This window comes from Lepidochelys olivacea, assembly GCF_965140295.1.
Source record: "Lepidochelys olivacea isolate rLepOli2 genome assembly, chromosome: 8".
In the NCBI taxonomy this organism is placed as follows: domain Eukaryota; kingdom Metazoa; phylum Chordata; order Testudines; family Cheloniidae; genus Lepidochelys; species Lepidochelys olivacea.
In genome coordinates, this window is record NC_140418.1 from 83728765 (window position 1) to 83753290 (window position 24526).

At 44.1% G+C, this 24526-nt stretch overlaps 1 protein-coding gene across 1 annotated transcript in view; it reads right to left on the reverse strand.

Moving 5' to 3' along the window:
- The window catches only part of AK5 (adenylate kinase 5), a 148420-nt gene that overhangs the window by 3163 nt on the left and 120731 nt on the right, over positions 1 to 24526 (reverse strand). The window contains exons 11-13 of the mRNA XM_084637817.1: positions 21057 to 21220; positions 18827 to 18943; positions 8120 to 8287 (exon numbers count right to left, since the gene is read on the reverse strand). Of these exons, the coding sequence (XP_084493943.1) occupies positions 8120 to 8287; positions 18827 to 18943; positions 21057 to 21220 (449 nt within the window). The remainder of the gene's footprint in view (positions 1 to 8119; positions 8288 to 18826; positions 18944 to 21056; positions 21221 to 24526) is intronic.

A 24526-nucleotide genomic window follows, 5' to 3' on the forward strand; every position in this document is an offset into this window, starting at 1 on the left:
ACAAACAAACCAATTAGATCTCATGGTCAACTGTATTGTAGGCCGAAGACAAAGAATCAGCACGAGCACGTTAGTGTACAACCTCAAAGATATGAACACCAGAGTTACGGACTTACTGGTCAACTGGACACCCTGTAGAACCGGAAATAATCAATCAGGCAGCAGTGGAGACCAAAAAAACCCAGCAGCAAGTACCGTATTGCCTTGGGGCTTCAGCCATGGGGCCGAAGGGGGGGGGGGTCAGGGCTCTTGGTCAACGGGGGAGGGGGAACTCGGGGCTTCTGACCATCGGGAGCACCAGGGCTCAGGGTTTTAGACCTGGGGTGAGCGCTGGGACTCGGGGCTTCAGCCCCGCAGCTCTGTTCCCAGCTTCAGCCCCGGGGGGGGCACCAGGACTCAGGACTTTGCTAAAGGGGGAGTGCTGGTTTCAGCCCCAGCACTCCCCTCGTGGCTAAAGTCCCAAGCCCCGGTGTGCCCACACCCCTGGCAGAAACTGGAGGGAGGAGAATGGAGCTGTGGGGCAGAAGCTGGGAATGGAACTGCTGGGCTGAATCTCCAACCCGAGCTCCCTCCAGCTCTAAAGCCCTGAGCTCTGGTGCTCCTGCGGGGCAGGAACCCAGAACGCTGGTGCCTCGAGGGTCAGAAGCCCCTCACCCATCCTCCGTGGCTGCAGCCCCAACCCCCCAGTGGCTGAAGTCCATAATGTCTTGTTCAGAGTTAGGGAACATTTCAGATTTATGAACAACCTCCATTCCCGAGATCCTGTATCTTCAACCATTGCTGGGAGGAGGTTAGCAAATGCAACCAGTGTAGTTGCCTTGCTACCACCTTCTGGGGGTATGTCTACATTGCAATAAAAGACCCACAGCTGGCCCAGTTCAGCTGACTGGGGTTCACAGGACTTGGCTGTGGGGCTAAAATTTGTAATTTACACGTTTGGGCTTGGGCTGTAGCCTGGGCTCTGAAAGCCTGTGAGGGAAGTGGGGATCTCAGAGCCCAGGCTCCAGCTTGAGCCCAAAAATCTGCACTGCAGCCTGAACCCCGTAAGCCTTAATCAACTGACCCGGGCTCTGAGACTCGCTGCTGCAGGTTTTTTATTGCAGTGGAGACCTCCCGTCAGTGACTCTTCCTAACAATGGGAGCTAGAACACAGGCCAATAGCCAGACTGTCAGCATCAAGAGTTGGTTTCCTGAACATGGGATTTGCAACACTTTATTTAAGAGCTGCTGGAATCTATCCACTCAATGGGAAACGCTGACAATTTTGACCAACAATGGGCCCCGTACCACCGCCATCACTGGCCCTCACCAGACATGAAGGGAAAAGGTCCAACTCGCAGGATACAGCACAAAGTTATCCCAGCACCTGTATGATTTCAGCGAGCAGCACTGCCTGAAAGAGAAGTTTGTTCCTTCAAGTGTATGATGGACCCTGCAAGATAAGAACTTACAAATGGTACGGTAAGTTCAAGACTGTGTGTCCTCTGTTGTGAGCTAGATCTAAATACAGTATTAAGGCTCTCTGGTTTTTGTGGTGCATCTGATTGGAAATTCCACTGCAGTTTTAGGTAAATTCCAACACGCAGGGTTTTAGTGTGAAGTCTGAAAATGAATATTACACTCAGTCCTTTAGTCCTTGTGTTGTTTATTTTGGTGGTATTTTCAGTTTATTTTATACTTCCTCATATTTTTATTTCATTGCATGACTTAGTATTGAAAATACATAACTTGAAATTGCCACAGAGGAAATGGAGCTTTTGACTATAGAAACGAGACCATGTAGGTACCCTTACGGTAAAGCATATAGTGTTGGATGCTATCAGAGACTGGACAATCCACGAGATGGTCTTATCCAGTATGACAATTTCTTTGAATAATTGTTGGGGTTTTTGTAACAGCTATGCAAAAAGTCTGCAATAAGTAACTAAAAGTTTCTTTTACTTCTCCTTAACCAGCACATGACTTAACTACTTTTCAGCGCTGTTATTAAAAGTAGAAGGAAAAAACTGCATCTGGATTGACATCTTGTAGGCTAAACTTCAGGCTGATGTAATTTGAAATAGGGAAGTTTTATGAATCCCTAAAAATCCACTGGGCCAGGCTGCTTACATTATTTGCTAAGTGCACACTCTTTTTATTTAGCTGTCTATTTGAACATGAAGTATCCTAGGAATACACCTACTCAGCTACTGTAAACCAAGGTTGGGATCTTGCTTGATTGCCTATGGCATTGCTGTTAATATTACTTATTAAACTCCTACATACTGTCAATAAACGAAGCTTTAAAGGATGAGTCAGATATTAAGAATAATCAGAATTTGTCTTTCTCAGTAAAAAGCAGAACTACTGAATAAACCACTATTACATTAGATATCAAGCCTGATTTTTAAAGGTATTTAGGCACCTAAAGATGCAGACAGATGCCTAGTGGGATTTTCAAAAGCACCTATGTGACTAATTCACCCCTGGAAATCAATGGGGGTGAGGCACTTAGGCACTTCTGAAAATCCTACTAGGTGCCTATTTGTGGTCATGTCTACACTTATGGTGGGGTGTGTACACACACAGCATGCCAGCTAGAAAGGGTATAAATAGCACTGTAAATAGTGAGGCACTGCTTAGGCGAGTAGTAGACTACACACCTGAACCCCTCGGCTACAGTCCCAGACCACCCTCCAACCCCCAGCAGCGCTTCCCAAGTCTACACTGCTATTTTTAGCAATGTAGTGGCCCGCTGCCAGAGACTTTCCCTGCCACAGTGAAAGGCTCCAGCAACAGGAGAGAGGCAGCAGGGAAAGGATCTAGCAGGGGGGCAGAGGGAAAAGAGCTGGCAGGGAGCTTCCCTGCTGCTGGAGCCTTAACTCACTGCCTCCCCCCTGCCAGAGCCTTTCACTGCCATGTGTAACTACACACCTCAGTGACAAGTGTGGATGCAGCCTGCCTTTCAGTCCAGCATGTAGCTACACAGGTAGAATAGCCTGTATCTTTAGGCACCCAAATACAATAAGAAACCAGACCCATACTCTGCTTCACTTAACCATTATACTGTGGAAGACAACTTATAATTCCTCAAAAACCCTGTCCCTGTGGATAACCATGTTCAATGGCAAAAAGAGTAAAATATATTTGTGGTTCATAATTTGATTTTGTACTAGAAAAAAAAATCAACATTTGCTCTAAAACCTTTTAGCATACAATTTTAGCCTACATGTGTGCTGCAGTGCTCCTGAGATGCAGCCTGCAGCCTAAATTGTGTCTTTGTTTATACAGCCCTTTCTAAAAGAAGCACCTAATTTGGATTCACATGTGGCTATCACACATAATAAATGTGAGTATGGTTCCATAAGTTAGTTCGTGCACCTGGGATTGACTGTTGCCATGAGTTTTCTTATTGTAACTAAACCTTGACTTTTGCGTTTTTGTTATGAAATTTTTCACTTTTCTGTTTTTCTGCCATAACAAGCAGCTACCCCAAAATGACATAGTTCAATAGTTAACTGCAAATTTATATCAGCTTTCTGAATTAAAATAGTGCAGCAGCTTTGTATTTCTGAAAAACAACACTCGACAGCATGAATGCTTCTGTATTAAGGAAGTTAGTCTTTGTTCCTTTCAAAAGTACTTTCTGCACTTACATGTAGGATAGGAATAATCTGTAAAAACAATCTGTAGTCGTCGTTACCAGCTGGGTGCACTGCGTCACACATGGTAGGGATCATAGAGAACTGAATTGCCTCTAATACCAAGATTTTAAATTCCTTAAATGGAAAAACTTCTATCCCACCGTTACAGTCACTTTGACGCCCAGAATAGGGTTTGGAAGCTATCTGCTCGAATGGAAAATGTGCAGATTAGAAACAAACAAACTAAACCCCCAAACCCCTTCAATTCTATCCCCTTTATTCTCTCTGATTAGATTTCTTTTGAAACTGCACATCAATGTGGCACACTCCCTGTGCCTCTGCTCAGCTGAGCTTTCGAAAGGTTCACTATCACACGGCTGTTACTCTGAAACCATTTATTCCTGTCAGGTTCACAGACAGTGGGAATCATTTGCATATTAAGATTCCAATATCTTTGTTGGGTGCAGGGCCTTAGTTGCTGAATAGAAGCAGTTAGCAGTTATCTTTTGTTCAAAGAGTGACTTCAAATGGAGACCTGACCTTCCGGCCACAATAATCTGACACTGTCGAATCATCATTTCAAGAATCCTATTGACTCCAAAGGTTCTTGGTCTCCATAAGGTCCTTAAGGCTCCTTCCACAAATGTTCTAACAGTAAATCTAATGCAGTTAATGAACAAACTAAGGTTTGATGTTTGGGCTCTTTATAAAATATGGTGCCCCTACTTGATGGTCCACATCTCTACCTTCCCCACCTAACTGACATTTAATTGGCACCCTTGCTGGCCAAAGATTACATGAGCCAGGAAAGTGATCTGTCACTCATTCATAGAGGGCCGTTCCCATGTATCATGGTGCTATACAGCAGTAGGGAAAGTGACTCTTCAAAACAAAGACTAACAAGTCTAGCCCACAAAGAAAACATTTTCAGCTCAGACTTAAACCACTAAACAGGGTGAGCTACATTCATATCCTTTGTCAGAGTGACCTAAAGAGGGGCAAACTACAAAGTGTTTGGAAAACCTACATGTAGGAGCTGGAGAAAACAGTAAGAAACCATTGCTAGGATGTGATAATGCGCTGTGTGTGTCTGTTCCTTTCAACAGCAAGACCATGAACACTAATAAGACCAAGTAAAGGGAGAAAGAGAGACTATCAACGGGAGTGACAAATGTTCTAGGAATGCATTTTTGGGTGGAGTGAAAGCTATGGATACAGTTAATGGCTGAGGCTGGCAAGAATCCTGTTGTTTATTTATGTATTTATATTGATTCCCTATCCCCCAACGAGTCTGCACCCTAACTGGGCAGTGAACAGCTAGAGGCAAGGTAGGGATGAAACATAAAGTAGATGGTTGAGCAGGTGGCAGTGACTGGCACACAACTTGTTTATTTTTTTTTAACGCCCCCCCATTACTACATTAAGGGGGCAGAGGGCACTTGGCCTTATTAGGTGACTGATACAGTCCTCTATCGGTGATATAATAGAACGCGGGGACTAATTGTTTAGTGGAAGAAAGGACTTTTTAAAAACAAAATTAAATACACAAAAATATAGCAAACAGATTCTTGACTCTGTACCAAGTAAACGAGACATTATAACCAGAGACTCGGGAGGCAGTACTGGGCAGTCAGTAAGAAATTTCAGAAGACAAAAGGGAAGTTTGGAACCTGCTCACATGTAAACTTCAGGCAGTTGAAATGCACCCACCTCTCCTCTCACTCAAGCTGAAACACATCCCTGGGCCGTGGGGTGATGTACCAATTGAGGGCACTCTAGGCCTTGTGCTGGCCTTTTGCGCCAAGGTGAATTTCTCCCGTGCACACGTAGCCCCTCCAGTTCCTGACTGAAGAGCTGGTGAGCTGCGAAGTGGAGGGAAGCTTGTACTGTGACTGCCCCGCACTGTACCTGTTCTGTGGCTAAATGGGGGGACTCGGGTGCCAGGGCTGCCACTCTGACCCCGTGTCTCAGCCTTAAATTCACTTCCAAATGTTGAAACCAAATAAAAATAGTCTTCTCTTTGACAAGCCAGTTGACAACTCTGTCTTTTTGCTCTGTGCCAACGCAAAGGCTGGCTCTTTTAGAAGTGCTGCATCCTTATGCTCCTGAGAGCTGCACCATGGAACATTTAAGTAAGATTGCTAATCTCCCTGCAAGTAAAAGCACAAGCAGTATTTGGTCATGTACTGAGGCAGGCTGCATTTAAAAATAAAGACAACTGTGATTTTCAAAGCAGCCTAAGGGAGCTGGGTGGGATTTGGGCCCCTTAAACACCTTTTCAAATCCCACCCTATGCCCTTTTAAATCCTTCCCAATCCCTCAAAATAGGGTTTGTCAGATTTAAAGGGGCATACATTTTGTGTGGGCCCTTAGCACAGCAGCGAATTTCATCTGTTGAGAGCACAGGCCTGAGCAGGAGGGGTTTCCCAGCATCAGTGAGGTGGAGTAGGACTTGTTTCACCTTTAAGTCCCAATACACTGGCCAGAAACCCTCCCTCCTTCCCTGCACACAGCGCCCTTCTAATGGCTCCTTCCCACCTAAGAATGAACTAGGTTCCTAAGGGTGAAAACGTGAGTTATGTTTAAAATAAAATGCAAGTATACAAAATACATATCTCGAAATGCTTTTACAGAAAGACTCTATCCTGTACACATAGCTAGATCCATAAAGTAACAAAGCCTGTGACAAATTCCTTGATCTAGAATACAAGGAAGTTGTGATCAGAAGTAGTATTGGATTTTTCTATTTTTCACCTGACTTCCACTCCACTTCTCTATCTCAGAGAGCACACAAGTGTGCCAGTGGTGATATCAATGATGCCATTTCCACCTGAGACCTCCCTCCCTCCAGGGCAGAAACCCCTAGCCCTGCCACAGAGCAGCACACAGCAGTCTGAATAATATATTGCAACTTGGTATGAGTGAGAAAGCAAAACCCATGCCCTGCAAATTGCAAATTTCCCCTCCACCAGTGATACTCAGATCTCAGTAAGAAAAGGAGTACGTGTGGCACCTTAGAGACTAACCAATTTATTTGAGCATAAGCTTTCGTGAGCTACAGCTCACTTCATCGGATGCATTCCAATGAAGTGAGCTGTAGCTCATGAAAGCTTATGCTCAAATAAATTGGTTAGTCTCTAAGGTGCCACACGTACTCCTTTTCTTTTTGCAGATATAGATTAACACGGCTGCTACTCTGAAACCTGTCAGATCTCCGTGGTTCAGGAGCAATCAACATTACCCAAAAGAGCGCCAGCCATGTGAATTCATTCATTTACTATATATTACTCTCACAGCAAAACGACTGACCAAGTGTTATTATTTTATCCACTACAATTTTTTGTTCACATAGTACAGGGGTGGCCAAACCTCTGCTCTTGAGTCGCATGCGGCTCTTTTACAATTAAAGCGCGGTTCGTGGAGCCCCCCGCATCCTCACTCCACTCTCCACCTAACAAACTGGGGCAGGGGGAGCTCAGAGCTTCTGCCCTGTGGCAGAGTGGTGGGGTTTGGGGCTTTTGCCCTGTGGGGCTGGGGGGGGTCCTCAGGTGGAATTGACATCATTGATATCACCACTGGCCCTTTCCTGGGTGCAGGGACCCAAGATGGAACTGGAAGATGTAATTTACTTCCCAGTGCCAGCAAGAACGAATCTGGCCCCAGGTCAAGGCACAAATGAGTGACTGGGGAACCCTGGGCTATGCATGATTCGGAACTTCTTTCTGTCCTCCTTTAAGGTGATCTGTGAATGTGGGGGGAGGGGGGGTGACCATTGTATTCCAAGGCACATCAACATCAATCAATAAACTTATATTTGTTTTCCTCTTGCAGCTCTACAAAGTGCTGCTTATTCATTCTTTTTACTTAAACTAAAGTCACGCTATGAGGGTCAGATCCTCAGCAAGTGTAAAAAGATGTGGCTCTATTGAAATTAGTGGCCCTATGCCATTTACACCAGCTGAAGATCTGTCCCTAATGGGCTATGTAAACCTGGTGTGGAGGTGTGTGTTCAGTTCTGCACAGGAGGGAGGTTTAGATGTCACACTAAGGTTATTTATGCTACCCTGGGTCCTGGGTGACCATGCAGAGAAGTATACACAGATTTTTTTAAATAAAAGATTTTAATAGGAGAAGATGCTATGGTTTGTGGTGCTGCATGGTATTCTAGGTGAATCTGCCTTTTTATGCTTTAAAATTGTTTTCCAGAAGTCAGACATTTGATTGCAGAAGTTGCATAATGCAGGCTGCTCCACTTGGTGTTTGAAAGTAACAGTGTATTTTACAGAGACTATTTGAAATTGCCGATGCCAGTCTGTGCGCAGGAGAAAATAAATCAAGCAAGAGAAAGATGAAATCAAATCAGAATATGAGCTCTGTGGGAGGCTGGCAGGAATTGAGCGCAGTTTATAAATGGTCCTTCCATCACTAATCCTGAAACACCATTCACATAATGGAAGAGGAGAACAATAGCTTAATTCAAAAGTTAAGTAATTTACCTTGCATAACTGTGTCTTCTTTTCATAATATGCAATCATGGGCTCGGTTGCTTGGTAGTACGTTTCAATTTGTTTCATGACAGTTTCGGCATCATCAGTGTTCAAAAGGTGATTGCTCATGGTCTCAGTGGAGCAGTCCAGGCAGAGCACAAGTTTTGGCTCCCCAATCTACAGAAGCAGAGAAACAATAATTAGTCCAAATGCAGGGCTGCAAAAATCTGGTTTTGTTTATTAACCCAAATTTTTTCAGATAAGCTATCTGATTAGTCATATAATTAAAGCAAGACCAACTCTCTTCAGCAAACAAGTTATTCAATGAATTTAGCCCCTCTTCTATTTGTGATTTGCCAGCAGGTAGATTATTAGGGAGGAGGGATAGCTCAGTGGTTTGACCATTAGCCTGCTAAACTCAGGGTTGTGAGTTCAATCCTTGAAGGGGCCATTTAGGGATCGGGGGCAAAAATTGGGGATTGGTCCGGGGTTGGACTAGATGACCTCCTGAGGTCCCTTCTAACCCTGATATTCTATGATTATTAACAAATAATTGTGTTATACAGCAGAGGCCTCAGTCAGGACAATGGCCTTCCTGTGTTAGGGCAAACACATACAAAGATACAGGCCTAGCCCTGAAGTAATTACAAGCTAAGAACCAGACTAGGGCTTCGAGAATTTGTTTGCTATTTGCAATTATCCAACAAATGCTTTATGCAAACACACTCCAGTTTCTGGAGTGCCCACTATAAGTATTCAGTGTTTGCTGGTCAAGCTTTGTGACTAATCACATGGTATTGTTTTTAATTCCATGATTGGATGACTATAACTTGGATAGTTTCAAGTGCAACTAGGTGGTTTCACATGAACATGTGTAATTGCATGCAAATAAAAGAACTGTATACAAACACACATAATCTTGTGTATAAATGTCCCCAAATGTTTATGTCAACAAAACCCTGCCTGAATAGCAATTATACAGTCAATAAGGGATTTAAGAATGCCATCCAATGTAATTCACTGCATTTACTCTAACAAATGTTCATAGATACTTTACTGCAGTATTTGCCTGGGTCTACTTGAGATGTAACTCTCCATCCCTATGGCTCCAGTATAAACAGAGAGATGTGTTATATCACTTTGATTTATGCAGAGATGATTTATTTCTAACTCATATAAGAAGAAACCTAGCATTGTGTGCTTCTCAAACTGTGAAGCTGCCTTCCCTGGGGAGGCTTTTCCAAGGGAGGCGCAAGTGAACCACGGCAAAATGAAACAGGTTTGTGTGGGTTTTTCTTTTTTCATTCTTGGGACATGGCAAAGACAGTCAATTTCTGAATTAAATAGAAGATTATATTATATGCATTTACTTGTTCCCAGCTGGAAAAGAAGCTGTAAAAATAAGAGGAAAAAACCAACCCAGGCAGGTCACACTGTTCCCATGTTATAAAATATTGTGTGTGTGTGTGTGTGAGAGCCTTACAAAAATTCTGAGGATGACTCCCAGTAATTAATTGTAAAGGGCAGTCATGGATGTTTCTCTACATGTTGGGTTAAGAAAGCTGCAGTGCACATTATCCTGCAGCCTGCTCAGCCAAAAACTCCCATTGACACTGAATTTTGTCTGAGCAAGAACTGTAGGACTGAGCCTACTATGCAATAAACTGCATGGAGATCATAAAATCATAGAAATGTAGAGCTGAAAGGGATCTCAATGGGTCATCAAGTCCAGCCCGTTGCGCTGATGCAGGACCAAGTAAACCTAAACCATCCTTGACAGGTGTTTGTCTAACCTGTTTTTAAAAACCTCCAGTGAGGGAGATTCTATAACCTCCCTTGGAAGCCTACTTCAGAACTTAACTACCCTTATAGTTTGAAAGTTTTGCTAATATCTAACCGAAATCTCCTGTGCTAAATAATCACATTACTTCTTGTCCTACCTTCAATGGACATGGAGAACAATTGATCACTATCCTCTTTATAACAGCCCTTAGCATTTTTGAAAGCTGTTATCAGGTCATACCTTAGTCTTTTTTTTCCCCCTCTAGACTAAACATGCCCAGTTGTTTTAACTTTTCCTAATAGGTCAGATTTTCTAAACCTCTTACCACCTATGTTGCTCTCCTCTGGCCTAAGTGTGGTGCCCAGTACTGGACATGATACTACAGTTGAGGCCTTCCCAGTGCTGAGTAGAGTGGGACAGTTAACTCCCATATCTTACATACAACTCCTGTTAATACACCCCAGAATATTACCCTTTTTTGCAACTGCATCACATTGCTGACTCATATTCATTTGTGATCCATTATAACTCCTGGATCCTTTTCTCTGCAGTACTACTGCCTAGCCAAGTTATTCCCTACCTTGTGTGTGTGCATTTCATTTGCCTTTCTAAGAGTAGTATTTTGCATTTATCTGTACTGAATTTCATCTTGTTGATTTCAGACCAATTCTCCAATTTGTCAAGGTTGTTTTGAATTCTAATTCTGTCCTCCAAAGTGCTTGCAATCTCTCCCAGCATGGTACCATTTGTAAATTCTTAAGTGTACTCTCTCCTCCATTACCTCATTCATTAATGAAAATATTGAATAGTACCAGACCCAAGACAGATCCCTGTGTGAATCCACTAGATACGTCCTTCCAGTTTGACAGCAAACCACTGCTGAACTACTCTTTGAGTATTATCTTTCAACCAACTGTGCATCCATTTTATAGTAATATAATCTAGACCACATTTTCCTAGTTTGTTTACGAGAATCGCATGTCAGACTGTGCCAAAAGCCTTACTAAAAAATCACAATATATCTTGTCTACTGCTTCCCCCCCATCCACTAGGCCAGTAACCCCATCAAAAAAGGAAATTGTTTGTTTGTCAGGATTTGTTCTTGACAAATCCATTCTGGCTATTACTTATAACCCTATTATCCTCTAGGTGCTTACAAATTGATTAAGAATTTGTTCCAGTATCTTTCCAGGTATTGAAATTAGGCCAACTTGTCTATAATTCCCTAGCTCTTCTTTGTTCCCCTTTTTAAAGATAGGTACTATGTTTGCTCTTCTCCAGTTCTCTGGAACCTCACCCATCTTCCATGAGTTTTTGAAGATAATTGCTAATGGTTCCGAGATTGCTTCAGCTAGTTCCTTAAGTACACTAGGATGAATTTCATCAGGCCTGCCAACTTGAAAACATTTAACTTATATACATATCCTTTAAACTACTGTTTCCTAATTTTGGCTTGTGTTCCTTTTCTCTTGTAGTAATATTAATTGTGTTGAGTAGCTGTCACCACTAACCCTTTTAGTGAAGACTGAAGCAAAATAAGCATTAAAAATCTCAGCCTTCTTGATGTCATCAGTTATTAGCTCTCTTTCTCCACTAGAGAGACCTGAAATCCTACACTTTCCTTTGTCTTTCTCTCGCTCTTAATGTATTTTAATAAACTCTTCTTATTGCCTTTTATGTCCCTTGCTTGGTGTAACTCATTTTGTGCCTTAGCTTTTTAATGACCAACACACATAATGAGAATGTCAGATATGATCTCCATCCACATATGTCTGAAGTTCTTTGAAAGGGACAGACAATTAAATATGCTCTCTATTCTTTTCCATCCCAGCAGGGATTTGGAGGGCTTCTCTCTAGGAAAAAGTGGCCATTGATTTCATTAGTGACCAGGAGCTAGAGAGCTTTATCATTGGCTGTAAAAGAGCCTCAGATGACTGATATGTGGACCTCCCAGAAAGAAAGATGCTCTCCTGGAGTCCATTCTTTTAAGCAGGCAGTACCTTAAAGGTAAGTTTTTAAAGGTAAATATTCACAGTGGCTGAAAAATAAGGGAGGTGGCTTGGACTATGAACAGTTCAGCCTGTTTTTCTGCTTCCTTACGTACTGAATTTCTAAGAGGCAGCTAAGGCTCAGCTGTAACATCTGGTCTTATGCTATGGGAGCCTCGCTCTCTAGCAGTGGGACAGTCCCATGACAGGCTTTCATTCCTAGGGCTTTTCAGCATAACCAAGGAAAGACTAATGGCAGCACTGCCTGCAATGTTGTCTTCTTGGATTTAAAATGAAAGGGTCCAGAAGTAGTTTTAAATATGACAAGTTGTTATCAAGAGATGCAGAACTACACCAATACTATCTGTGCCTAAAGTAAATGCCCACATTGCCCACTTGTGGCTAAGTTATTCATGGGTTAATGTTCCCTCCAAATCCAAAGCAAGATAAATGGGCCAGAGTCTGCCCACAGTTATGATGGTGTCAATCTGGAGTAATTCCTCTAACTTCAGTACAGCCATGATGTAACTTTTATAAAGAGGATATCAAGGGCTCAGCTGACTGATAGGTAACTATGTTACCTGGGATGGTAAACCAGGTATATTTTACTTTTGAAAATCCATGTGATTCTGCTGAGACTGCATATAAACTCACCTACTCTCTGGTATTATGTTTTTCAATATATATACAGCAGTTATACTTTCAGTCTGAGTAATTTTTATTCCAAATTAATGGAAACAACAAGAAAGAACAATGTGTGCGTGTCCTCAGTAACGTGCTGCTTCAACTCTGTCCTGCAAAACAGACAACAGAATCCTAGGGATTTAAAGGTGTGGTACACAGAAAACAAAATCATATTGATTATACAGCTACATATGCCACATCTGCAGGCTGTCACAGTGAGGTACTGAGTGCCCTCAACTCCCATTGACATTATATGGATTGAAGGTGCTCAGCACCTTATCAGAGGGTCTCAGCACCTTCCTGAATTGGGTCTGTAAGGCTTTCTGTTATAAATTAAAAGGGACCTAATTTCTGAGATTCCTTGGTAAATGCTCTTCTCTCTCAGGTTCATCACAGATAATGGAGAAAACTAAAGAGCCAACAGAAGAAAATGACCTTAGGTTCAGTACATTTAAGAATGGCTTCCAAAGTGAGAGTAGCATCTCCATCCCAGAATAAAGACTGCTATAAGCTTTGTTGTCAAGACAACCAAAGGAGTGTTTGTGAACAGTGAAATGATTCCAACACTGCAAAGACGAAATAATTCCTTGTCATTTCTAGAAGCACATTGGGCAACTTTTTCCAAGTATGGGAGCAGCAGCTAGCAAAATGTACATATTGTAAAACGAGCTCTCCCCAAATCTCCTCCCTTCCACTCGACCTTTCTTCCAAAACAGTGGAGCACTCTGCTGTGGATTCACCATTGTATGTCAGCTGGAGCTGGCATCACTTTTGACTTGGTGCTAGCTCTGACCCACAAAAGTTGATGCTCAAGAGACATACCAGAACTAATCCTGAAATTCCTGTTTGGAACATGACTATGATGCAAATCTCTCTTTTTCTGCTGCTTTGGATTCAACCAGGTTCCTACATTTAGAGCACTATGAATTCTGTGATGCATCCACTAAGCAAGGGACTACAACTCCCATTAGCCCCTTCCCCAATGCACATTCCTCTTCCTCCTGGCCAGGTAAGGGAAAAGGTCATGAATCAGGAAGTTGCCACTCCAGGCTCTGTTTGGAAACAGTGGTTGTATGGAAAGTGAGGAACTGCAGGAAAGTTGAAGCAGCGGTCACATGGCAAACAGGGAGCTGGAAAGAAGCTGAATTCAGAGAGTCAACCCCTGGAACTGGTATGTAGGGGTGCCAACCCTCCAGGATTGACCTGGAGTCTCCAGGAATTAAAAAGTAATCTTTCATGAACAATTGTGTCATGTGATGAAACCTCCAGGAATACGTCCAACCTAAATTGGCAACCCTAATTGTATGTAGAGCCATGCGTGGAACAGGCTGTAACTAGCGGATGCAGCTCTGTGTGGGACTTATGGAGGAGCAGCAATGGCTGGGCAGGGCACGAGTGTAGAGGAACCCCAATGAGAGAAATTAACTGAGCCTGGCTTAGAAATCTGCAAGCACCTATTTGCTTGGAGCAAAAACTGGACTGTAGAGGGCACCCCAGGCACTAGGCCTGTAGGGCCCTGACTCTCGACTATACTGTTCCAGGGACCCGAACAGGAACGAATATTGTTCACTTTGAACTGTAACTGTTTAAGCCTCAGTACCTAGGATATTAGCCGCCTTTCCCTTTCCTGACAGCCTTAAAATACCCTTTCACTTAGCCATATATCTCAGTGGTTACTGTGACTCACTAGGGCTGGTGCCTACTACATCTACAGTGCTTGCCTAGAATAACTTTCATAGTAGGATAGGCTGGGCCACTGGTTAGGATAGCACATTGGGACTCAGAAAACACCACATCAGTTCCCTGCTCTGTCACATGCTTTCTGTGTGACATTGAGCGAGTCACTTGGGGTACACCCACATTAGGAAAAAAGGTTTTATAACCACGTTAGCCAACATGCCATAAAATCCCAGTGTGAACAAGACGGCTGTAGCTTTAACATGTTAACACATTGAGGTAAACACCAGGTGGAGCCTAGTACAGTAGAACTTCAGATTTATGAACACCAGAGTTACAAACTGACCAGTTAACCACACACCTCATTTGGAACCGGAAGTACACAATCAGACAGCAGCAGAGACCAAAATATAAAAATAAATTAAAAAAAAGCTAATACAGTACAATACTGTGTTAAACCTAAACTACTTAGAAAAAAAATAAAAGGAAAGTTTAAAAAAAAAAAGATTTGACAAGGTAAGGAAACTGTTTCTGTGCTTCTTTCATTTAAATTAAGATGGTTAAAAGCGGCATTTTTCTTCTGTGCAGTAACGTTTCAAAGCTGTATTAAGTCAATGTTCAGTTGTAAACGTTTGAAAGAATCACCAAAAGGTTTTGTTCAGAGTTACAAGCATTTCAGAGTTACGAACAACCTCCATTCCTGAGGTGTCCATAACTCTGAGGTTCTACTGTATTTATGTTGAACTGTTAATGTGTTAAAACCACAACTGTCTTATCCATGCTAGGATGTTACCATGTATTAATTACCACATGTTAGCTACCACATGATTTAAAAAAAAGTATCTTCTTTCCTTGAAAGGCCTTAGTCTCACTCTGCCTCAGTTCCCCATCTTAAAAATGGGATAATACATTCTTACCACAAAAGGGGGAGGAGGGCAGTGAGAATAAAATCCATTGACAACTGAAGGTGCTCAGATACTGTAGAAAGGAGCTCGACAGTACTGCTCCATATAAGGGAGGCACAAACTGTCCCACAATGCCCAATGGTGCAGGATATGGAACAATTCTAGGATGCTTCTGAGTGCCCTCAACTCTCACTGACTCTGATGTATTGGGTCTTTAGAATGTTTCCATAGGGCTACTTGCAGAGTAAGATATTACTCAAACTGTCCCTATGTAATTTACTCTTTCAGGTTACACTATCTTAGGAGAGCAGCATTAAGTTATTGATAAACAGCATTCTCCCCACCCCACCTCTCACAGCTACAGGAGCGTAATACTAGTTCCATTTAAAATAAAAAATATGTCTGAGAGAATATGATGGCTGGGAACTAGTGCTGGGGTGCATGGATTCATGAGGAAATTAGTTTAGGGCTTCTAAGCTTTGTAATTATTTCTATAAGAACTATTTCTGAAGCTTTCTAAATAGTATATATCTTTAATACTCATAATGATTTTCACATATGCTGTATATATACAGCCTCACCAAATTCCTGATGTCACCTCTTGTCATTCATTCAAACTTAATGCGGTGAGGACATATTATTAAAATGCCCTTTAAAAGAAAAAAATGACATTAATCATCAATCATGACTAATTTAAAATGTTTCAAAAATTTACTGAGTTACCTACAACCAAATTTGCCCCTGGTGGAACTCAAGTGGATTCAGTGTTGGTACACCAGGGATGACTTTGGTGACTAGTATTTTTCAGCTAAGTAATAAATATCTGGATCTTTATATTTTGTTCCAGAAGCTGATAAGGATTCAGTGTTGTACAGCCACCAGTGGGCTCCTGCAATGCCCATAGAGCTTAATCCAGGAAACAGTATCTGTGGAATTCTGGGAGCGATTCCTTCCTCTGGTCCAGTCCCTACATGCTGCTCTGGCAATGAATAGGGGCTGCAAACAGCCCACAGGGGCCTGAGGGAAAACTCCCCAAGAGCAGGCACTGAGTTGGGCCATGACACATACTGTTCAGGCCGTTGTGGCTTGCACCTCAAGTAATAGGCACAAAGAGTGGGCAGCAGGTTAGGAGCCTCCAGGCCTGCCTAAGTTACACTGAGGGCCATTTCAGCCCCTGCAGCAGCCCAAAAGCTACCTTTGTTTCCCCTTGCCCTGAGTTGTGTCTCTTGGAGACCCAGTACAGAATCTGATCTTCTGTCTCTAGCTGTTGTATCTCTCACCACTCATATGGATCCTTCAGATGTCCCTCCTGTAGCAGTGCTATGCAGCAGGTGGCCTCTGAGGATGTGCCCTTCCCTTATTTTCCTCTAATGTCACCATCTGGGTGTTAGCTCTCCAAAACTGCCAGTGAGGGGTAGGGTGACCACCAATCCCTAACTGGGCAGGAGAGTCCTGAAATGTACATTTCAAGTCCCAGTCCAAATGCCCCGGATCAGAATTTGTCCTGGATTCCCTGTGGTGCCACTCCACGCCTGCCCAAGGTGGCACCAGTCTCTTCCTGGTGGGTGGACTGAGGTGGGCCTTAGCCCCCCTCTTGCCATGAGGCCCCACCCCATGCTCCTCCTCTTCCCACCTGAGGCCCCACCTCTGTCCAGGCAAGAAGCCGGGCAGTAGTAAAAGCCACCCAGGGAGCCTGGGCCACTGTGGGGAGCCCTGGACCCTCCACCTGCCCTGGGTGGCACAGACGGGGGAGGCAGGGTCACAGGCTCGGGGCTGTTGTTGGACAACCTGGCACCCACCCTGGGCAGGTGGAAGGTCCGAGTCTCCCAACAGCGGCCTGGGCTCCCTGGAGAGCAATTACCACTGCCTGGCTCAGGCTTGGCTGGGGGGCGAGGCCTCCCAATGAAGAAGAGGAGCAGGGGGGCAGGGTCATGGAGGGAGGGTGGGGCTCCTGCATCTGTCCTGTTTTTGCATTTTGAAATGGCAGTCACCCTAGTGAGGGGTGAGTTAAATGGTGGCCAGATATGAGAGTGGAACTCACTCAGTTAGGCCACTGCAGGCACCTCATCAGGTAACTGGACTCTGGCTGTGCATTCTGCACATTAAGAGGGCTGAGGTTTGAAGTGGGACCTTGGTGATCTGTTGGCAGCTCAACACTACCAGGTAGCTCCCCTTTGGGCAAGCCTGTAGGAGCTGTGCTAAATTTGTCTCAGCTGGAAGTTCGCCATTTCAAGTTACACAGATCAAACACACATGAACTATCAATATACTGAGTAGGAGCCTGAGCCTGAAAACCTTTGCTCAGTTGAGCCTGAAAACCTTTGCTTACTTATACTACTCAGTACTTTATTTGCATCAGAAAGAACTACTCATTTGAGTAAGAAATCAGATCCTATTTCAGGTATAGTCACTTCCAATAAGTGCAATCACTATAAGTTTATTTGTCCAGTGGTGCTGCCCTTTGCCCCTTTCCCCTTGGATACAGTTTCTCCAGTCCTGCCCCCCGCCCTCCCAACTCTGCAAAGACATGCAAATGCATGTGGAGCTTATCAGAGGCAGAGAGGGAACATTTCTGTGGGAGTCTCTTTGTTAAATTGGCACATGCTATTGGAAAGAGACATGGGAGAATTACTTAATTTTGTGCACAGGGAGGCACTAATGGACCAAAAATGAATCTGTGACCTGCCCAGCTTTATTGCTAATTACCTTGACTGGGTGCTGAAGCCATTTCTCCCACCTCCTATGGCTTTTGTGATTCTTTCGTAATGAACAGAATCTATATAAAGTAACTAAAGGTTCATGGGACGAACTCGATGACTCAATAAGTCTTTACAACATTTTAAATCAGTTACAAGACAATGGTGTAGAGTGAAGGTGTAATATAATGGAATACGTAATTATTATTTTCCTCCAGGATATAAACTAATCAGCCACTCCAGTTCTGCTTTTTCATAGTGGTAGTGAGCTTGTGCAAATTCAGTGCAGGCACTTATTTAGAGAGAATGGAATATTTTCTGCAAGCTGAGAAATCAATAACTGAGACTTCTCTGTGAGTCTTTGTGCATAGTGAAAAAATCAATAGCTTCCTTAATCTTTGTAAACTACCACACAAAAACTTGCAAAATGCTCTTTTATGATTATTTCAACATGTTGCCTACCACAATAATTTGGCCTGTGCTTTGCTCAGTCACAATGGTTGCAGGCACTGAGAGCTCTGACTCAACCTAAAGAAAGCGCTTAATAATGATGATACATGCATCTCATAGTGCTTGAAATTCTATTACGCCACACTGCCTTTCAATGAGAGATGCAGTAGCAGCACAAGCAAACTGAAGGTATAGCTATAGGGAGAAAAGTGACTCTCAGAATGGCAGTGTCTTACTAAACAGAATTGCTCGTATCTATATTTAATGTAACTTAAATGGCTAAAATCAATTTTTATTTCTTCTGGCACTGCAGACACCATACAATTGGGGGAGCAAGTTGGATTCACTGTATTGCTGGCATTCCAGATCCCCAGTGGTCAATAACAACGCTCTACTCTCTTAGCCAACAAACTGGAACAGTGGCTTATAAAGAGTCATATCTGTTAAAACTAGGGACCCGAGTAGCTGATTTGTGAGTCAGATGCAAGTTGAATTTTAATATCAGCACTGATGGTAAATAACTAGATGTTCACCTTGCATTCAAATTCTTCTCCTTGTTTCACATCCCGTGGATACCCATCAATAAGAAATCCCTTTGTGTCTCCTAAACTGGCAATCATGGCTTCCTTCAGTAGTGCCAAAACAATATCCTGTATTGAAGAAAAAGAATTCTTTGGTTATTAATAAATATTGCTTTAAAGGGTTCAGTTTTTACACATGGACTTTAATCCTATGTCTTCAGGAAGTACTATAACTCTGCTTTGCTTCGAGCAGGTCCCTTGAAAGCTGGCCTTTTTTCCCCTAGCTGCCCAGGGAGAGGATAGTTTGCCATGGGGAGAAATTGCTTTCCCTCAGGAACAGATATGTTACACAAATCCAGAACCAGGGTCAGAACAAATCCTGTTCTGAATTTTCCAGGATCTTTCCTGTTGTGATGCGCTGTTGTTGTGGGTCATATCTGAGTCTCAAAATCAATTTGGGGGCTGTGACAGACAGACACTATCCTGTAATAGCCTGAACAAACCTTATGGAATTAAGATAAACTTTACTGCAGTAAGTTAAACTGTACTGAATTAATACATTAAAATACAGTTGTGTGTGTGTGTTACTATGGCACCCTATGCACCTTCTTTAGTTGGGAGGGGGGATGCTAATATAATTCCACCATTATCAGCCCTTTGACACCCCTCCCCCCAAGGTCTGTATATACTAGTTCAAATCAGATTCTTCAGGAACCAACAAGCAAAGAAATGGTTTTTGGATAAACAGCGTGGTTTTAAACTGGCTGATGGCCTTTCTCCTGATCCTTCAAATGGACAGGACCCCGGTCCATGTGGGCCGCAGTTATTAGCATAGGGTTGAAAGGACTGGACCTACTGAGGTCCCATAAAACTGGGTGCTTGTTCTAAGCTGAAGCTGTGAAGAACTGGTAACCACAAAGAATCCCCTTAGGTGAGGAGCTGAAGAACTGCTCGTGTCAGAATCCATGTTAGGGTTAAAGTTAATTCTGGTAAGCTTATTAGCATGTGTGTGTGTGTGTTCTTTTATTGTTTTTAATATGTTTTCTCTGTAGTGTTTTTACCTTAAGAATAAAGCAGGCTTGCATAGGAAGTGCTGTGTGGTAACTTATAACTGTAGCAATTACACCTAACCATCTCTGATGAGAAAGCAAGCAGGTGTCGCTGGGCAACCTGTCTGTGCTGGAAATAACACAATGAAGGCAGGAAGCTGTGCAGCCTGGAAATACCCCAGTCAGAAGGGAAAGAGACATGGGTCCCCATCCAGAAAGGCAACAACTGAGGGGCTGGAAGCCTGACTATTCCCTTGCTCAGTCACTGAGGGGATATACAGGTGCAGTTGCCCTGAACTGTGGGGACCATGAAACTTCATGACATTATAATGATACTTCACAATCTGATTGTATTTTGACACAGCATCACATTGTGTCAGTGCAATGTCATGGTATCTTGCTGTAAATGACAAGAGAGTTTGTCCCATCAGACAAACTGGGGAAGATAACAACACTAAGCTAGACCCAGTACTCCTTTTAATTTCCTATGGGCGGCATTTCTTGATGCCTTATATTAAAACGCACATCTCTTGATCTAACTGCACTTGCTGCACATCATAGTGTCCCTGATTCTGGCCTGCAGCCTGGCCCTTTATGCTGCTCATATGCTGTAAAGTGGGGGGAACCTCTCCCGCCCCTCTGCCCCACATCTGGGAATTATTGCAGTTCAGAGGGATTTCCTGGCCACAGCCTGGAATAACAGCCCCTACACTCTTCACGTTCCCCATCAGTTGGCACTCAGCTATTCTGGGCTGCCAGCCAGTTCCTTAGGGAGCCATTGCAGTTAATGTAAATTAAAATAGTTGCTAGGGATGCTCCTATTTACACTGAAGGCCATGCCAGATCTGGGACTAGCCCAGAATTTGGAAGCGGTAAAAGTGGCATAAAGTTCCCTTTGCTGCTACTTCTGTGTTGCATCTCTTGCAAGGTGTAGCATGCAATCTGGCCCACTGTGTTTAATAATTAATCTACCATAGGGAATTTATGGGTATGGTGTGAGAAGGGATAACTATGTCCCCAGTATATAAAAGAAAGAGAAATGCCATATATCTGGGAATTAGGGATCCTCTCTACCAAGCTCTAGGCTTACTTCCCCTCAGATGGGAATACATACCAGTGCAGCTTTCCTATTTCCACACTTTTTAAGGGACACCCGGTTCCCCCTTTATTTTTCAAATGAAACTGCAGCTTACTCCAGGCACCAGTTCGCCACATTCCATGATGTCTTTGATCAGTTTGCTCCTCTCTGATGATGATGTTAATTCACATCGGAGGAGGTCACCAGCAGACAGATGTGTAAATCCGTATTTCTGTGCTAGTTGTTCACACTGGATTCCTTTGCCAGAGCCGGGACCACCTTCACGAGTGGGAAAAAAATCTAGAGTTAGAAAAAGAAATTGCAGGGAGCTGAGCAATTGGCCTTTTTATTAATCACTGCAGTTGGGAAAATGTAATGAAAATAACATGACTTCTTGTACTGACTGGGCGTTCAAGTACATAGTTAGTTAAAGCATTCTGTGCAGAAACTGCCTGGTAACATGCTGCCATTAAGTAACACTGCTGTGAAGAGAGCAAGCCCCCTGATGGAGCTTTTTAGCTCTTAAAATAAGTTGTTCCTCCTTCTCCCCTTTTTCCTCTTCATTATGTGGTAACTATTTGAGGGACCAGAAATTAGTGTAACTTTCAGTGCCATTAACAGATTCTCCTTTCACACTGGTGTACCAGTGGAAGACCGTGGAATCAGCAATATAACTTAATGGCAGTAAATTACCAGGCAGCAAGTGCACAGAATTTCTTAGCTAATTAACTGTGACCTGAAGGCCCACCCAGTACAAAAAGTGATGGTATTTTCTAGTGCAGGGATGCACCAATAGGTAGCAGAAGATTCCGCCCGCCCCTTCCTCAGGGGGAGCCAGTTTCTTTTATGGTTTGTCCATTCCAGTGGCTGACAGAGTAAACTGGAAGCTTTATTCATTCTCCACAGTGCTGGTAGATACTGGTTTGTTCTCCAGATGTATCACAGAACGGAATGGCAGGCAAGCCCAGGAGTTTGACTGGCTTTGCCTCCAATGGAGGGCTTATAGCTCAGCAGTGGCTGGACTACATACACAGAGGATCTTTCTGCCTATGTTTGGTTTATTATCTAACCTAGTCCGGGCACAGGCTGCATGGGAAGCAGGAAGCCTGTTTCTGAGGCAGGGATCAGGTTACAAGTACATAGTACTGCCAACCTCAAGCCATCAAAAATCATGTTATAGTCCCCAAATCATGAGATTTTAAAGAAAGTCAGAAAGAAATTGTGTTTTGTGGTCTGTCTTTTGATTTTTGAACTCTCCCTGCCCATTGCTGGTGTGTGTGTGAGACAATGTGTCTGCCCACTCTCCCAGATTTACTGGGAAAGGTGACTGTTGCTCCTGCTGCAGCAGCTTTCACTCCCACATCAACCTGACCCCTGCCCAGCACTTAATTCTTAGCTTCCTCTTTCCCTCACATCTGCCCAGCCCCCCCCTACCCCCTCCCGCCTCACCTCTGGGCTGGGCATTGCAGAGAAGGGGGAAGAGCTGATGAACTGGGGCTGTTGCTCACAGGACAGGAAGGCTGCTGGCCTCTTCCTGCTCCTTCCTCCTCTCTCTCTTCCTGTGAGAAACTGAGAATAGCTTTGGGAGCTGGGGGGGAGGGAGCTCTTTCTGCAGTAGCTTTGATTGCTTGCTCTAACCCAGGAGGCAGGGCAGGGGGCAGACAGCCAGTCAGAGGGGGATTTTCCCCAGGCAGAGCTCAAATTTGTTAGAGCACTGAAGCTCCCAGGCCATCAGGAGAAGGGCTCCAGCCCAGCCAAAATCCCATCACGCATGGAAAAACTGTGAGAGTTGGCCACCCTGAGTGCAGTTCCAGCCTTGGGGCACCAGGATATTAGCCCTTCTGGAGCCAGTCTCACTAGACCCTCCAACCTTAAAACGGTTTTCAGCCCTGCCTGGGGAAAACTCTTTCTGAGTATCTGGCTCCCCCAGGACCTGCCTCCTGGGGAAGAGCAGCCAATCAGGGCTGCTGCAGAAGGCAGGCAGAGCCCCCTCCCCCATCCTTTCAGGAGCTGAGAACATTTCTGGGTTGGCAGGGTGAGGAGAGGGAGCAGCCACTGACATTGTCACAAGAGCGGAGGAAGAAGCAGAAAGGCCTAAGTGGCTCAGGACAGCTCTGCTTCCCCCTTTCCCACCAGTCTGCTCCTCCCTCACCTCTCCATCCCTGCAACACCAGCCTGGGAAGGGGGTGAGGGGACAAAGAACCCCTGGAGCTGCCCCTCACCAGCCTGGGAGGTGGGTGAAGAACTCCTGGAGCTGCAGGAGGAGCAGAGGTGTGTTGGGAGGAGGGCCAGGGGCCTATATGAAGCTAGGAAGGGGGCAGAATGAATTGAATGGCCAGCCTGTGGGATGGGCAGATATGGGTCTGGGGTGGCAGAATTGCTCAATTAGAATATTTGGATTTGGGGAGAAGCTGGAGGCTCGGCAGCACCATTAACAGGCAGCATTTTATACAAGTCTATGTAACTGGACCTCAGCTGGGTCTTCCAGGGTGAGAGCATCTGCAGGAGGCACCAAAAAAGTCACCTTTCTCTGTACATTTGGGAGAGCTGGTAACACTGTCATTGTTGCACACGGGGGTAAGGGAGAGTTCAAAAATCAAAAGACAGCCCAAAACCACAGTATAATTGTTAGAAGTAAACCTCATGATTTGGGTGTCTGACTCCGAATTTTTGAACATTTGAGGTTGGCAAGCAACACTGTTAACTCTTTAGTATCCAGATACTATGCATACTACTCCACTATGTGACTGAGTCCAAGATTCATCCATTTTTCTTTCTTGATTGCTTTAGTGGATGAATATGGGCTGACGCACTCATGAATTTAGCCATCAGTCCCCTTCAGGCACAAAAGTATCCATGTTCCAGGCCTTCACATTGAGTTGTAAGAAAATGCTGCCCCAAACAGATATTGTTCAGTGGCATTACAGTGGTGTAACTGAGAACAGAAATTAGACCATAATGTAACATTGACAAAAGAATGCATTTTTCTTGTATAAATGCAGTGCCTTTTATTGCAGCATCACAATGAACACTGTTCACATACAACGACAGCATCAGGCGCTGCATCTTCACTGGGAATGTTTTTGGGGAAAGGGTGAGTCTTCTGAATAATCTCATTGTCTTCCCTTTAGAAGGACAGGTGTCCAGATAACTAGAGTGAGATGGCAGTGTGCCTGCCCAGAGGCAGAAATGTAAGCATCTAGGAAATTTTTACTGCAAAAACTTAGGTGCTGAGTAAGTCTAGGCATGTACAGGGTTAAGCAGCTCATAGGTGCTGGCTCTATGGGTGCTCTGGGGCTGGAGCACCCACGGGGAAAAAATGATGGGTTCTGAGCACCCACCAGCACCCTCCCCATCAGCTCACCCCACTCCCACCCGCGAGCCCCGCAGATCAGCACCTCTCCCTCCCTCCTGCCTGCCATAATCAGCTGTTTCACGGCATGCAGGCAGGAGGCTGGGGGGGAGGAGAAACAACACAGCATGCTCGGGGGAGGGGCGGGAAGAGGCGGAATGGGGCCTTGGGGATGGGGTGGATTGGGGGCAGGGCCTGGGGCACAGCCAGGGGGCGAGCACCCTCCGGCACTT